Source organism: Lissotriton vulgaris, chromosome 2_1 (genome assembly GCF_964263255.1).
Source record: "Lissotriton vulgaris chromosome 2_1, aLisVul1.2, whole genome shotgun sequence".
NCBI classification, from domain to species: Eukaryota; Metazoa; Chordata; class Amphibia; order Caudata; family Salamandridae; genus Lissotriton; species Lissotriton vulgaris.
Window position 1 is genome coordinate 1,587,270,787 of NC_141687.1, and position 18,042 is coordinate 1,587,288,828.

General features: G+C 41.8%; 1 protein-coding gene across 1 annotated transcript in view; it reads right to left on the bottom strand.

Annotated features, from left to right (window-relative positions):
• LRP1B (LDL receptor related protein 1B) overlaps window positions 1-18,042 on the bottom strand; it is a 3,669,685-nt gene that overhangs the window by 1,714,762 nt on the left and 1,936,881 nt on the right. The window contains exon 22 of the mRNA XM_086955170.1: window positions 14,111-14,311. Within this exon, the coding sequence (XP_086811296.1) occupies window positions 14,111-14,311 (201 nt within the window). The remainder of the gene's footprint in view (window positions 1-14,110; window positions 14,312-18,042) is intronic.

Genomic DNA, 18,042 nt, shown 5'->3' on the forward strand with positions numbered 1-18,042 from the left:
TGAATTCAATCAAGATTTGAAAGGTTTCTACAATTGTAGATAGGTTATCAACAGATACTGCAAGTGGTTTCCAATTAGTTAACACAGAACTTGTTGCTACTAGAAGCATGGTTATGCAGAAGCGTCTTGCATTAGACATTCTGCTTGCAAAAGAGGGAGGAGTCTGTGGAGTTTTACATGTCCAGCATTGTTGTACTTATATTCCTGACAAGAGTTGGAATATTGAGTCGCTTATTAAAACATTACTGAATTTCATGAAGAAATAGAACCCCTGGAGGAAGAAAATTTCACTGAACGAATAGGCAAAAGGATTGAGGCAATTAAAGAATGGTTTTCAGAGATTGGTGGTTCAATCATCGGCAAAGTGCTCGGTCCAGTAATTGTCATTATTATAGTGATATTGCTGCTAAAAATTAGTTGCCTGATGCACAAGAGAAAGAAGCATCAGAAGGAAAAGAGGAGGATTTATAAACTCAGAAAGGAACAAGAGAAGGAATATGAGTTAGAGGAAATGCGAAGAGCTCAGTTTGAAAGTATCGAGCAAACAGCAGAGACAGGGGTTTAGGGAGATTAATACTGAAAGAACGCAAAATGTGAAGTCTCTAAATTGGGTTCACAATTTTCTAAATTTTGGGTGTTACTTGGTGATTTCGAAATCACCAGATGAGGGAGTTGATGGAGCGAGCTTCAGAAATAATTTTATTCTGGCTCGTGAAGTTAATCCCTTGTAACATGAACTAATATATTAATGTGTTATTGCATGTTTGTTGTACTAAATCAATCTAGATACAAAACTCATCATTGCATTACACGCGGGACTAATGATAATGTGCTCATGTTGCATTTGCGAGTACGTTTTATAATACATAACTAATGTTGTTTTGGCTGTCCTATTGTCTTTGTCAACATTAATGCGGCTGATTAATTGATGGCATGTGCTTAGTTTATTTGTGCTATTGTCTATGTTATGTTGTTGTCTATGTTGTGTCTGTTTATCTTTTTATCTTTTTCAGATATATAAAGAATCCTGCTGGACATTATGAAGAATGGTAGATTATAAATGTGTTGCTTTTCTATGTGCTTCTGCTAGGTGACTTATACTAATGGGTTAACATTAGCAATGGAGGGTGGGTAACAGAATGATTTTCATTACTTGAATTATTTACTCTTTTGTGTTTGTTTAAATACTAGCCCGTGTGAAAGGCTTGAGGCTGTGAAATTTTGGAGAGCGTTGCTTAGCCTGACTGAGAGGAGCCGTGCGCAGCCATGTTGAAGCTTTTTCACAGAAACATTTCTCTGAAATAAGCTGAAGCTCAAACAAAGACATTTGTGCATGATGTGCTCTGAAAAGATATTATTCCAAGGCTAAGGAAGTGACCAGAGGCAGTTTGGCCTAGCTCTGGAGGAAACTGTGAACTTTTTAGTATAATGTTTCAAATCTTCGGAAGCTGGTGTCGCTTCACGTTAAAGAACAATGACAAGTGACATTATGGTATTCTGAAGCGGTGGTTCTCGATGGCCTGATGGTCAGCAGCCAATCAGGTTGCCGAAGACTCTTGAAATATTACTTTTTAGTTAGATTAGTGAGTTTGAAAGGTATAAAAACTTAGCCCATTGAGGGGAGCGGGGCTGACTGTTCCTGAGGGCGAAGTGCTGTCCGTTTTTCCTTGGACACGTAAGAATATAAATGTTTTTCTGTATGTCTTTTTCTCTACAGGACAGAAAGCTTAATTTAGGGAATCAGGGTAAATGTTTATTATAATACATTGATTTTGAGCAATTTTAGAGTGCCAGACCTTTGTGCCAATAAACTAATAGATGATACTGATTTACTGATTGCAATTAATAAAAGAGCTAATAAAATGATTGAAACTGAAACTTTGAACCTTTAAATAAAAGATTTGAAATGTCAAGCTGGTCTTGATTAATTTAGTCGTTACCAGCAGTTAATCCATTGGCCATGGTGGTCTAATTAAATGATTTTCTTATAATACTTATGATTAAAATGTTATACTGCAGTTGTATATAATGTTCATATTTAGTTTGGTTAGTGTGATTAATTAGGCCACATGATTCAGCTACTAGATTTTCTGTCTCAGTTATATGGGCCTTGTTGTTAATTAGCAAGGTGAGTATTTGGTAGTGAATGGTGCATAGTGAATGGTGCTGTGGAGACGGAATATCTATAGTTACGCTGGATCAGTATCTTTGAGTTCTGTGCTGCGTTGCATGACACCTTTGAAAATCTGGGCCTCAGACCTTAGTTATGTACACCATTGGCAAATGGGGCAATTGGAAAGAGTAAGAACGTTCATATATTGCATGCACCAGCTTTCCTTGGAATTGCAGATATACCATTTTTTCAGACCTATTAGTTGGAACCATTTTGCAACAATTTAAGAACATATCAATCCTCAAAAGCAGGGAATTGTTTGTCCACAATACAATACTTGTCTGCAACAGTAATTTGCCTTTAGGCATTTATAGTAAGGTTGGATGAGTATATGTCTCAGTAAATATTAAACCTATGAGGTTGGTAGCAGTTAAAAACCATTCAACAGGTTCATTTTTTTTGTAATGCCTCTACAGTTAAGAATTTGTCAACAAAATTATGCATCCCCTTTTTATGTGCGCTTCAGTATATTTCAAAGTGGTTGCTCGTCATATATCGATACAATGCATTGATTTGAAGGTTTCTGGGGAAAAATTGATGAATTGGAATGTAGCCCTTAGCAGTCACAAGTTAAGGAAATTAATTCAAGAATTCCATCCATTAATATGAGTTAAAATGATTTTGAGGTTTTGTCATGTTTCTCTTTTTGGTATATTTGCTGTTGTTTTCTATGGAGGAGATGTGTGTCTAATGAGAATGTTGCAAGGAATTAACATTAAAGTCCATTTGACACCCTAATGTCATTGTTTGTTTGGCAACATACACTGCAGTATAATATATTTTTTCAATGTATAAATTATTAAGAATACTATTTAAATGGTATACAACTTTGATTGATTTTTAACATAATTTGGAGACACGATTGGAGATTTAGGCTTATAGTGTAATGAAACATTTAACATTTGAAATTGTATTTTGTCTGTCCATAGAATGCCTAGGCAATGCTAAGAGTGATTTGGGCCATGTATATTAGCAATTGATAGTTTAGAACATCCTAAACCCAGCTCTGGGTGGAGAATCAAATCGCCTATCGTTAGAAGTCTACTGAAAGCCATATAGTTCAGGAAGTCATTTCATTAAAAATAAATTACATTAGGATGCACCAAGCAACATGTTTATAGATAGGTAACTCCCAAGACAGCACTGTTCTAAATGTCATTGTCCGTTAACTTTAGAATTCAACACAAGACTGTGACAAGCATCTGTTGGCCCACCATCTCCTCCTCATGTCTGCCAATCTGTAATGATTTATCTAACTCCCTTACTGAAGCAATGTCTGACACAACAGCAGTCTATTGTCAGAAATACTACACATGATTAGTTTAGTTTTGCACCACTAACCTAAAAATCTAAATACGTGTTTACCCACTGCAATGGTTGAAGCACAAAATGGTCTACAACATTTAAAAATAAAAAATGAATGTGTGCAAAGTAAACAAAAGAATGATTCAAGCCCTAATAATAGGTATGTGGTTATGTTGAGAATGATAGACAGATAAGCTACACTATGAAACCCATATTTGTACAGACTGATAGGTGAACATAAGAGATATGTTTAATATCCAATAGCAAAAGCCAAAAATTTATTTTGATCTGCTGGTAGCTTTATTACCCCTGCTGCAACCATTATGGAAGGTATCCAGTTGTTGGTTTTAACTGAGACTGACAGATTGGAACCACTATTTGAAAACGTTCTTCTAAGTCCAGACATTCTTGGCATGACATTCCTCCAAACTTGCTGCCTTTACTCCTGTATTTTTGCTGAGACCATTTTTGTTGGCATTGGAATACTGTGTTGTGTTCTATCAAGGACCCCGATCAATATCATGACCACATGGCCCTATACGGCTATAATCAATAGATATCCCTATAATGGCATAAACGATCAGAGCCATATTTCAGTAACTCGTCTCTGCAGCTCATTACAGTACATGACACAGCAGAAGCCACTTCCTTAGATTCCTAGATAACACACCGAGTTCTTTCGACAGCTCAAACCCCCCAGCAACCTGGGAAAGCCCCGCTTGCTTTGTTTTGAATAGTAATAGAACTCTAACGAGCACTGTAAGAACGACCAGTTCTTAGTGACATCTTTATTGGCGTCTTATGTCCAAAAACTTACGCCAAACTCGACACCTTCCAGGTATAAATAATACCGATGTTGCCTTAAGCAAACACGGTGGTGGTGAATACTGGAGCACCGCAATGCCGGAAACAACAACATCACCCCTTCGCAAGACCTCTGCAACTCCCTCGCCTCCTACTTCCACAACAAGATCGCGGACATACACAACAGCTTCAGCACTCAACCGACGCACGCCACGAGTGAACCACCGTCCCCCACCACCACCCTCCGCACCTGGACCCCGATCAGCACCGAAGACACCATCCGCATGATGAACTCCATCCATTCCGGATCTTCCACCGACCCCTGCCCTCACCACGTCTTCAACAAGGCCGACGCTGTCATCGCACCCCACCTGCGGGACATCATCAACACCTCCTTCGACACCGCTACCTTCCCGGAGAGCTGGAAGCACGCCGAACTCAGCGCTCTACTAAAGAACCCATCAGCCGACCCCACCGACCTCAAGAACTACCGCCCCCATCTCGCTGCTCCCGTTTCCTGCAAAAGTCATCGAGAAGACCGTCAACAAGCAGCTGGCCGCCTTCCTCGAGACGAACGGATCCCTCGACCTCTCGCAGTCTGGCTTCCGGGCCAACCACAGCACCGAGACCACCCTGATCGCAGCCACCGATGACATCCGAGCCCTGCTCGACAACGGAGAAACAGCGGCCCTCATCCCCCTAGACCTCTCCGCGGCCTTCGACACTGTCTGCCACCGTACCCTAGTGCGGCGCCTCAGCAACGTAGGAATCCAGGAGAAGGCACTGGAATGGATCATCTCGTTCCTCGCCGGAAGGACACAGAGAGTCTGCCTCCCCCCGTTCAGATCAGAAGCCACCGAAGTCATCTGCAGTGTTCCTCAAGGCTCCTCGCTCAGCCCAACCCTCTTCAACGTCTACATGAGCCCCCTCGCAGCCATCGCACGCCAACACAACCTCAACATCATCTCCTACGCCGATGACACCCAGCTGATCCTCTCCCTTACCAACGACCCCGCCACCGCCAGAGCCAACCTACACGAAGGGATGACAGACGTAGCCGAGTGGATGATGAACAGCCGCTTGAAACTGAACTTGGACAAGATGGAAGTCCTCATCCTGGGATCTTCACCCTCCGCCTGGGATGACTCCTGGTGGCCCCCCACCCTGGGCAGCGCACCCAAACCAACAGACCACGCACACAACCTGGGCTTCATCCTGGACCCCTCCCTCTCCATGACCAGACAAGTCAACGCCGTCTCCTCGTCGTGCTTCAACATCCTGCGCATGCTACGTAAGATCTTCCGGTGGATCCCCACCGAGACCAGGAAGACGGTCACACAGGCCCTCGTCACCAGCCGTCTGGACTACGGCAACTCCCTCTACACCGGAACCACCGCCAAACTCCAGAAGAGACTCCAGCGGATTCAGAACGCCTCAGCACGACTCATCCTGGACATCCCCCGTGGCAGCCACATCTCCAGACACCTGAGAGATCTGCACTGGCTCCCGGTCAACAAGAGAATCACCTTCCGTCTCCTCACCCACGCACACAAAGCCCTACACAACCAAGGCCCAGGATACCTCGACAGCCGCCTCAACTTCTACGCTCCCACACACCAGCTTTGATCGACCAGCCACGCCCTCGCCGCCGTCCCCCGCATCCGAAGAGCCACCACAGGAGGAAGGTCCTTCTCCTACCTGGACGCCAAGACTTGGAACTCCCTCCCGACCCACTTCCGCCTGACCCAGGACCAACTTGCCTTCAGGAAGCAGCTCAAGACCTGGCTGTTCGAGCTGTAGTGGACCCCCCCTCCCCTAACGCCTTGAGACCCTCCGGGTGAGTAGTGCGCTATATAAATGCTTTGATTGATTGATTGAACAGCTGTCCCCTTGCAGAAAGCCCAGCAGATGCGAGAAGCCCACGGACGCTGCCCCTCCTCCTTGACGCGCTGAGAAAGACGCTGTCTTTTCTCCTGCCGAGAAAATCCAGCTCCGGCGTTTCCAGCCTACCCTTGCGGGTGACTGGAATATCGAGTCCTGAGAGGAGATACCAGACCTCCAGCATTCTATTCCAGAGGTACGGTGCTGACTAAACCCTTAGAGAGAATTCTTGAAGCAAACCCTTGGCAAAACCAACTTAACCTTAACTGCTACTTACTTACTCCCTCCCACGTATTAGGCTTAGGTCAGGTACACTGGGGTAGGCGTAGTTAGAAGCACCAGTTGAGGACGTTAGTCAAATTTTTATATGAATGTATATATTTTATTCATTGTAACCATCTTATGGCTAAGAAACCATATCAATGCTTTTACAGTATTATTTCGTAATACTCCTTTTACTGTACGCACTTTTTATAATAACAAGTCTTGCAATTGTGGCAATTCATTTCTCTTGCATGAGAAGGAAGACTGCTCAATAAATAATATCTTTTATTGAAAACGCCCGTCTCTCTATTCTCTGCATACTGGTGAGAGTAAATCTGCACAACTGACTGAGTGAAATAGCTGTCTATTGTTTCACACAACTCTAGGGATTGACTCTTATTCTGAGCAGCAAAGTTGTCATGTTAATGCGGTTGTTGGAAAACTGAATCCCTTCTTGTCTGAGCCAGGGAAGCTGATCACTTCCTATTCAGTCAAGAAAGTTTCCAGTGACCTCTGAGCTAGCTGGTACAAACCCAATTAAGTCTAACATAGTCAGTAGAGACCTAGAAGACCGCACTCCTACGTCTACACTGCTGTTTATGTTATTCCAATGCACAGGGCCTATAGGGAAAATAGGAACTACACTACAACTGTACACGCTACCCCTGCTAGCCAGTGGTAAAGTGCTTATGCTCTTTGTCTCTAACATGGTAAAATTGGTATACACCTATTTTGCATATTAGAAATCCCCAGTAAATGGTACTGCACCCACTAAAGAAAAACATAAAAAAACATGTCTCAGGCCTGTCACTGAAGTGGTAGTGCAGTTTTCAACTATAATAAGTAACCCTTTGCCAGGCCTACACCTTCCTTTTTACTACTTATAAGTCACCCTTACTGTAGGCCCTAAAGTCTCAGAGAGTGCATTGTATGAAAAACTCTTAAAGTTGTTTTTTGCATGGAAAATCTATGTCTCCCATAGACTAACACTGGGATATCTTATTACATTATATAAGAGATAACTTCAGTGTGGAAACAGATAGAGAAATGCTTCTTTCACTCATTTAAATCCTGATTTAAAATCCTTTTTAATCGTAAATTCTGATTTTAAGCTAACAGTTTGAAAATATCACTTTTAGAAAGTTGGCAATTGTCTGTTTAAACAAATGTGCAAATGTGCCTTCCTTCCTTTGTCCAGGGTCACATGACTGTAAATGACTCTCCTGTAGTGTTTTGTGTATTCCTTCCAGACATGGTGTCAAAAGGGGCTTGGGTGTGCAGCATGGTGTTTTTCTCTTGAACAGGGGTTATACTCCTGAGATTTAAACAGTAAACTGAGTGCTATGTTCACCCCCTTTGACTTCTACGGGTTGTTTTCCTTCCACTGACATATTCAGTTCACAGTGCCTGCATGGTTCTCCTAGACATTGGAGTCAAATTTAGGAAATGGGGAAGGTTATACAAAGAGGGTATTCCCCAATCCACAGGCTGGCATTGGGTATATAACATCTTGGACCTGTGGAAGGTTCAGAAGAAGGATTGTCTTGCTATCTGAAGAAGGAAGATTGGACTGCTTGCTTTGAACCCACAATCCCTAGAAGTGAGTAAAAGAGTGAGTTCAACCTAATGCTTGACTAACAGGGAAATGACAAGCTTCAAGAGGCCTCCCTACAACTGCCCAGCTGACCAGCACCTCCTGCATCTACCTGATCCCTGCTGCTCGCCTTTGCTGGTCGGAGTCCTGAGCCCAAAAAGGTTTCCCGCATCTTCAACTCTAGGCTGGCATAAGAGTATATTCCACCTGCCTTAAAACAGTACTCCAAGTGAGAATCTAGAAGTGTTCACCTTCTCGCAAACACGAGCGGACTCATTGCTCCAAGATATAATGTCCGCATGTGTCAGCAATAATTGCCCTGTCTCCAGCCAATTCCACTTGCTCCTCTTCCATACAGTGACCACCCACATCAACCACCAATGTGAAGCTTCAGTGGGTACCTGCTCCAAACTGTCTTCCATCACAGTTAGGCTGAACTTGTGATTTTGACCTGATACAGCATGGCCAGATAATGTCAAATGGTGCTTTTTGTTTTTTTGTGCTATTTTCTCCTAGAAACCATCACTACTACTGATTGGATTTTTGTTGTTATGGTGTCATTTTATTTATGTCAAAAAACACAAGAGGGAGGTAGAGCGAAGGGTAGGATTCTTGCTCCACAATGATACTTAAATAAACATAGAGAATCCAACTCAAGAGAAGGAAGGGGGGAAAGAGTGATCAGCAAATGTTGAAGCACTCAGTGTTCTGTAGAATACCCCTCACACACCAAAAGGCCCCTTGGTGTCATGCTTCATCATCGGGGTCCTCGCACCCCTCTATCGGGGTGCGGCGTGCTACGACCTGCGACTACGCGGGAGCACTTATAGGAATGACTATGTGTGGTGTGCGGTGTGTGGGGTATGTTGTCATAAGTGAGTGGTGGGATGTGGTGCAAGATTAAAAAGTACCTGGCACATGAGTGTTTAAGAAAATGTTTTTATTCTGAACTCTGGCTGGTACTATTAAAAGAAGTGCAGTGTGAGGTCGAACCTGTTGAGTTAGGGAACAGGACCTCTGGTGTGCGTTGTCGACATGTTTCGGAGACAGGCTCCTTCTTCAGGACCGGGGCACTACCTCCCCACCTTACTCACGCCTTGTTTTAATAAAAAATTGTGTATTTACAAAAAAGTGACAATATTTAGGCTAAGTGTGCCTACAGCGGTCTGCTACAAGTACAATGACCTGCAGAAAGACAAAAGAGAACAACTAATGGTTACCCATGTAGCGGGTAGTTCAAGCAGGTGCAGTCACCTGGAACCTCACCATATGCTTGTATTAAGCCTGTTAAAAAGGAAAAGTACTCACAACACAAACAACATAAAACACAAAAGTTACTAGGAGTTATACTTGGTTGTAGTCATACTTGTGAAGCTTGCTTGTGGGCTTCATGAGCAGAAAAAGGACGTCAGGGGTGTTGCTTGATATGCAATCTGTAGTGAGGAATGATGCAGGTTTTAATAAATCATTCTCACTTACTTAGGCGGGAGAAAACTGATGCTGGTTTCTCAGTTGTTATTCTGCATGATACTCACATGATTTTCCAAATTGGTTCGGGATTTTTCTTGTGTTGTGTTTTCACTTTAGTACTGTTTGAGGACTGCATAACTACATTTTACATTACCTCTAAGTTAAGCCTGACTGCTTTTCTTCTACACTACTGGATGCTTAAGCACAGGTTTAATTAGTGACTTTTGTCACCCTGACAGTGACTGTGTTTATTTTTTAAGTGGGGCGCTTACGCTTTTTAATTAAGAATCTTATTTCTCACATAGAGTCTGTTTCAGCCAATATCCACCAATGTTTTTAATGTCCGCAGTTGCCTTATTTTGCCACATGATGTAGCCATAGCAGAGTAAGTGCAGGCAGAAACTGAATCTTTACAATTGTGAATCCTTGGGCAATATGTTAATAAATAAGCGCCACTTGTTACTTTAGGCCTATAAATTGTGTAATATTTTACTGGTTGACGAATGAATTAATTGGTTACATTTTTATACTCAGAGTTTTTAATACGTGTGTGATTATTTATTCGATGGTTAAAGAATGGTTTAATTGTATTTTAACATTTTTTAGCTAATTTATAAATTGTTGACTGTATTGTAATATGTGCTTTTATGACAACACTGTCGAATAAAGCTTTGTGAATATGAATATGAATAAATAACTACATTGTATTATTTTAAGCATTTTTTATATTTTAAAAATGCTTTAAAGATAAGGATTTTCAGGGCTGCCCTGTTTAGAACTGAATATGTCCACTGACTTCCAGAGATGAGGTTTCAGAAAACACAATAAATGTGTCCTCAAGAACAAATACAATATTTTTAAGATGGCTTATTTCCAGGGAGGTCCCAGTCCGGGTACATTTTGCTATGCTATAAGCCTCAGATGATGTGCATGGTGTAAAAGTGGGGTAAATCACAAACAGCAACAGCAGGAGCTGTGGTTAAGGGAGTGTTCATTAAACAATAATATGTGGATGCATGCCTCAGTATGTGACCCTACCTGACAAAAGAAGTTACGGAGTCCGACAGGGGCCATGTTGTCTAAAGAGTATTTCCTCTACATCCAGCATATCTCTAGTAAATAATGTAGGTGCACGATGGACACTAGGACAGTCTTTACAATAGCAGGAAGTGATCATTTATGTTAAATTGAAGTCCTAGGGTAGGGGTGTGTGGCGGCGATACAAGTCTTCTAGCTCAAGTGTCAGAAACAGTCATAACAGACTTCATTCTATGCCCAAGAGGGCTCCATGGAGCAGGAAGTGCTTTTAGTTTGTGCAGTGCAATGTGGTGGGTTTTGTTTTCTGTAGTTAAATGTTGGTGTAAGTGCTTTATTAAACATGTCCACTTTTTGCAAGGTAAGGGAAGGCACAAAACAAGGATGTGCTTTTTCCCAGTTATCTAATGTTTTTTGAGTCAACATGACTAGCATCCTGCTATTTTCCTGTGTGTATTTTTCTTTCAAATGGTTAACCAATGGTCTCCAAGCAGAGCTCCCATCTACAGCGTTGATAATATGCCACAGACCTCACGACAAGCACATTTCTCAGATTTGCTCCCTGTTGAGCCGCACACTGGCGGGAGGTCGAGGGCTTCTATTTTCCTTCACAGGACAGGACACCGTTAAATGACTTCCCTGAAGTACGATCAGTGTTCAGATTGTCACCAGGGAATAGCTATTTCAGGTCAAATGCAGCACAGCATGTGGAAACAAAACTACATCTCTGTAGATGTAGAATCGTACAATGTATGGTCCCAAAAGTAATCCTAAACGTAGCACCTGTCGCAGTTTCATATCACAGCTGCCCGACATCAGCTGAACTACAAAAAAACAAACCTGGAATGGTCACGGCTGCTGTGCAGGGGACATTTGTTCGGCAACCGTCCGATAATTGCTATCCTTCTCCTCAGAGGCGAACGTTTACCAGAAACTGTTTTGTAGGTAAAAATGTGCAACCAGTGTTCAGGAAATACAATAGAAATATGTAGCCTACAATGTCTCTGCCGACCGTGTTTAAATGCACATTGTGGAGGCTTGTTTTAAATCTGAATATTTTTCAGAAGTCGAGAAACATACCTTCAACCCTGTTGGACTACAGCAGGGCACTCCAAGAAAAAACAAGGCAGAATAGAGGCATTTTCTATTATATTTTCCTTATTACACAGTATAAATGTAAAGTTTCAGAGAAAGATCCACCCAAAATGATGCGCAGGAGATACACCCACCATTCATATCGCAGATGTATGTAAGAGCAGTTACTGTGTGCTAGTAACATTGACAAACTCGAAATGAAAGGCATAAGGGTGCACTTGTACATTTTCAGCTATCTTTAATTCACACATATTCACAGGAATGCGCATGGACACCAGGCACACGTGTCCATTTGAATTCCCGGGAAAGTCATCTGAGTTATCCATTGTGGAGAACTCCACCCACGCAGGGTGAATAGGATCCCCTGTACAGATGCACAAATATTTTTCGGGCACATGTAATATATTTTCCGCATTGGAGACACCTCTTCCCTTATACTCTAGAGAATCTGGGGGTGATCTGTTGTCATTCCTGCCTTGAAAGAGGTGTTGTGCAATATGTGTCTGGAGTCAATCTCCAACACTTGCAAGGGTGGTAATTGGAAGGAGAGGAATTTATGAATGCTGATAGACACCCATGTCTGTGAGTGTTCAAAGACTTCCAGGGCTAGACCAGTAGCGGCCTGTCCCCTGGCAAAGTGGGGTGGCAGACCGGCCAGAGGAGGGAGGTGGGGAGTGTTCACCGCTGCCACTGCCGTCTCCCCGAATCATGCTGTTCCTGCTTCTGGCCCAGGGCACCGGCTCCCAGCCTGCGATGCAGCCAATCCTGAAGCTGCTCTCGCAACTTCAGGATTGGCCCGAGTGCTGGCAACTTGCACTCCCAGGCAGACTGGGAGCCTGTGCCTGCTCTCTCCAGCCCCAGCAATACAGCTGGGGCAGGGGGGAGTTTCACTGCGCATAATGGTTTGGCCGGCTTGAGACAGCCAGACACACACCTCATGCGCAGTGAAGGGAGGGCCCACCACTCCCACACGAGCAGTGTCATCGCCTGGACCCACTTCCAAGACTCGTCAGAGTCCTGGGAGAGGGTCTGTAGGTTTGAAATAAAATGATAATAAAACAGGTTTAAAACTCGTTTTCTTATCGTTTTATTTGCTGTTGGTGGCGGGGGCGGCGCTCATCCATTGTAATGCAGGGGTCACCCCTGGGCTAACCACTCCTTGAAACACAGACTTGCCACCCCTTGGGTGAGATTTACTGGTGCGAAGAACTCTGCATTTGTGATGGAGATCTTCACTCAATTAAATGAGTACATGCCTAACACGAATGCTTTTGTGAATTCCTAGCTGGGTTAAGTAAGTTTTAAACTAAACTTAGTTCGTCACCAAATTTACCTTTGTAAATAGGGCCAACTATTTCTACTGATTTTACTGGAAATGCTGTAATATAATAACAAATCAAGGTGCAACACATTCAAGTATATACATAAGAATGGTTGTGTGGATCAGTAATGACTTTGTAACAATAGAAACCTCATGCGCCTCTCCACTCTGCCTCCATTTCTGGAACAGCTGATTTGACCATCATCCCTTGCGATCAGTGTTTGTACCTAAGAGAACTGTGTGACATCTGGGCTATATTCCTGATAGAAAGGCTCTGGTAAAGAGGAACATCAATACATACATTCTATTAAAGGCATTCTTGCTCTCATTGGTACAGGTGCCTTGAAAATTACATTTCGAGATGATGTGTTGCCACAAGAGTGAACGTACTTGTCCTTCTGTTAGGTGACTATGTCAGTTTCATGGACTGTGAATATGAATTGCTTGGTGAACTTGTTTCCTCTAGGGCATGACGGACAACCTTTGCCAAGCAAATGGATATATATTGAAGGCTGGTGCTGAGAACGGTGACTGATGTTGGATGCTTTCACAGCCAATGAAATCACTTCAGTGGATAGTTACAAGTAGCATAGAAATAGGAATTCACAAATAACAGAACCATGATCAGTTAGACTCTCTGGAACATTTTGATAGGATATTTCACACTTATGGTTTGCAGTAGTTTTCGTTTCCCTTGAGAATCAGGTGTTTCAGGGATCATTTGTTTATTTGCATGTTCACTCATGAGGAAATTGAATGTACCACTTAGCACCAACTGAAAGTAACTGAAAGTAAAAGAACTACAGCCACTTGATCAAACACAGCACTTCATCTGGCGCCTTTTTTTTAACAGCACGCTACTTACATTTGCTTCAGTGTTTACTGAGAAACTTGTTTAAATTTCATATTAAGCTTAATCTACCAAGACAATTTGAAACCATCTGTGCAAAAGTACTACTGATGCAGGGCATAAGATGCAATTAAAAACTAAACAGATTGTCATAACTATCTGTAAATTTACCGGCCAATTGACGATGGAGTGTCCTACTGATCAAATCAAAGTTAATACTCGAAATGTGCTCACATAAGAAACTCAATGCAGATTGAAGGCAACTGCAATTTAGAAATATCAGGAAATAAGTTGATAGTATTTTTGAAAGTGAAATACCACAAATGACTCCTTCATCTGATCCATCGGGGCAGTCTTCTTTTCCATTGCAGAGATTCTCGGGGTGCAGGCAGATGGAGCTACCATTAGCACAAGGGTACTTTGGTGGTCCACACGTAAAACCTTCACAGTTATCCTCATCCGAGCGGTCCTCACAATCAACATCTCCATCGCAAACCCAAGCTTTGCTAATGCACCGCCCTGTGGAATACAAAAATGACAATACATTATATATTGGTCTGAAACATAGGTACACCTGGGGGTAGTTGTACGAAATAGTCTCAGCAAGACAACTCCTCACTGCATTGCATGACAGAAGAGGGCAGAAATGCTCCACATCTACTAAGACATGGAGCTTTCCTACTCTCTCACCACTCTGGAACATTCAGTTTGCGGTTTATGTCCACCATCTCTGGGTTAGGAGATGGTGGACGTACACCCCAAACTGAATCGGATTAAAGGACGACATGGTCCATGCAGGATACTAACATCTAATCGTTTACATTTCCTATTCTTAAGCCAAAGATTGCGCTTACAACAACTAAGGTACCTTGTAAATACAAGTCAATGGTTGTGTGATATTAAACAATACATCTATAAAATCAAGCCCTGAAGAAATCTTGTGAAATGAGACGAAATGTGTTGGCAATGCTGATGTGAATGTTTTCTCTTTCTATGTGTGCTGCAGGGCATATTTCTCCTTGTAATGCTTCACATTGGAAAGCTTAGTATTTTTATGCATTCCTACTTTTACTAAACCTAGGAATGCTCTGAAATCCGTGGGTGGATGAGTGGGTTCATCCACGCTCCACCCATGGAACGCCGCCCAGGGCAGAGTAACGCAAGGCTGTGGTGTCTTGCATTACTCCAGGTTTATGCAGAGCTGTACAATGTGACTTTGCAAGACTTAATAAATATCACTGAATCCCTTGCATTGCTTGCGCCATGCAAAGCAAATGCAAGGGCTTTGTAAATCTGTGCCCTGGTTTGCATACCAAAGTATGTTGACTCAGTCACAGAAAGACTATTTACAGATCTTTAAATAACCATGAAACTTCTATCACTGGTTTTCTCCAGTGAAGCATCACCTGCTAAAGCCTGTGTATTATTTTATTTGATATGCCTCACTAAAGAAGAATGTCAAGCTATGTACGGGATAGATGTTATTTCACAATACAACCAAGTGGTTGTATTTTGTTTATTCCCAGAATGTTATTTCAGACATTTTTTCGCATGGCTGTGTTGTTCAATAACACTGAAATTAATTCCCTACTTCTAGTGCATTACATTGAAATGTAGAGGTGCTGGTATTCACTATTTAGAATACTTGTTAGCTCTTGAGAATTACCAGGACTCTCCCATTAAGTTTATTGCAGCAGTGCTGAGAAGTGCAGGCACTCTCCCTTGAAAATTGAAGAAGTGCAGGCACTCTCCCTTGAAAATTGAAGAACTGCAGGCACTCAGTACTGAAAACTACCTGCCCATTTAAAGCACAGCGCAGCTCCTCTGCAACACCACTACGTTAAGACCAACCACATAATGACATATGCAAAGGCACTATTGCAGTGTAGACAATAAGGATCAAAAAGACCAACATATGTATACAGTCAATAACCTTGTACTCCATGTTTCATTCCCGACTGAAATGTTTTTCTGACTATATTTGTTAACGTTTGGTTGAGATGGTGAAACATGAACAATTGTAGGCCTATTCTGGATAAACATAGTTGTCAGGGCAATTTGACGATTAGCTTTTGATTTGCAAGTAATCCAATTAGGCATACCCCTGTTGTCTATGTTGTTACAAATTAAAAGTGTCTCGGTTTATGAAACTGTTAATGTGGAAATGCCGTTCATGCACTTCAGCAAAAATAAAGACGCTATCTTGTTTTTATTTTCAGACTGGGAAATAAAAAACATGGCTTTTTGTTGCCAACTGAGATTAGCCTTTTAAATGTTGCTTCTAGGAATGCTGGAAAGTCTCCATTATCGTATAAAAAACATTCCAGAATTCTTGCTGTGGAAGAAACTCGAATCGAAAGCCAACCTAAGTTCAATAGTAGAAAAATCACCCTAAATGCAAAGCATTGGGAGCCTGATTTTTTAAACTTTGTAATATGTCCAAATATTTGCTGTGAGCTGCATGATATTGGTAAAAACATATTTATTCCAAGAACATATTAAGATGTACTGTAATAAGGAAACAGGGGTGACGTGAAATTACATAACGAACTGAAAAATTAAAGAAGAGCATAAAGACTTAAATAGCAATGAACTGTGATGGACTTTTCACTGCCATTCATTTTGATAACAAGAGCCCTGCTGTTATCTGAGTTCCTAGCATGGTGAATTTGAACCAGACATACTCAACACAAATTAGGTGTGCATCTTTTGGAAAATGGTTCTTTCTGAATGTTAAACCCAAACCTTTTGCCTTCCTCCTCCTCTTTTTGCTGATTCCTTTTGTTGGATTTAGGACTCTGAGCTCTTTACCACTGCTGACCCGTGCTAACGTGCATTTGCTTCCCCCAAAACATGGTAAATTGGTTTATCCACAACTGGTATATTTAATTTACTTGCCAGTCCCTTGTAGAGTGGTATATCATATACCCAGGGCCTGTAAATTAAAGGCTACTAGTGAGCCTGCAGCACTGATTGTGCCACGCGGCAAGTAGCCCTTCAAACATGTCTCAAGCCTGCCTCTGCTGCGCCTGTGTGTGCAGTTTAAGGCCATATCAGCTTGCCCTTTAAAACCCCTTGTCAAACCTTAAACTCCCCTTTTATTACATAAAGGTCACCCCAAAGGTATGCTCTAGGTAGCCCACAGGGAAGGGTGCTGTGTAACTAAAAGGTAGGACATGTACTTTTAAGTTTTGAATGTGGTAGTAGTGATAAAAACACAAATTTGTTTTTTAGTACTGTGAGGCCTACTCCTCTCATAGGTTAATATTGGTAATTCCTTAATACACTTTTAAGCTGTAATTCCTGATTGAGAAGGAGTGGCTATGTAATGTTTTATATCTTTAGACTGCTAATGAAAAATTCGCTTTACTGGTATAGTGAGATTTAACTTTATTATTTGAAAAATGCCACTTTTAGAAAGAAGAGTTAGACTAGGGCCTGACTGTCCTAGAAATAGTGTGCACTCAACATTGAGTGTGTTTCAAATTATACTGCAATTGTAATACAATGCTGAAAACTTCTGGAAAGTAATCAATATAAACACAGATCAAAAAAATCAATAAATCCAGAAAATAAGAATTAATTTTTGATTCCATCCAACATAGTTCAATGCTACTTTTATTCAAAAGCACAATTCATAAATGATGAACAGCTTCAATGTACATTATACTGTCCTAATAGACTTGAAGATATCTGTTCCCAATGCATTTAGGGTGTGTCATACACCCTTCTTCTGGGGAAATCTACAACAAACATATGCACAATGAATTAACAAATATAACTTCTCATTTTAAAATAATTCTAATTCGCCTCTCAGTGTTTGGAAGGAGGAAACAAAGTTAATGATAAAACCTGAGAAAAAAAGCTGGTTTTGGAGAGACTCAGGGGCATATTATCAAGGGGGTTTATCTCCGCTTTTTTGGCTTTAAAAGCCAAGAAAGCGGAGATAAAACTATCTCCCTATAACCTAGCTGTCACTAACACCAGTTAGCGACAGCTAGTAGGAGATAGCGACCATCTTGGGCCCGCTTTGCATGTCAGTGATATTTATCACTAATAACATGCAAAGTGGGCGTGCCAAGATGTTAGCAACTGGAAACAGTTGCTAACAGCGCTATCTCCTATTATCAACTTTTGGAGATATTCGCGCTAAGCGCGAATATCTCCAAAAGCTAACACCTGCCCCTGAGCAGTTCTTAGCCATGTTATCCAATGGTAGGTGGATAACATGGCTAAGAGCATTAGCTCGG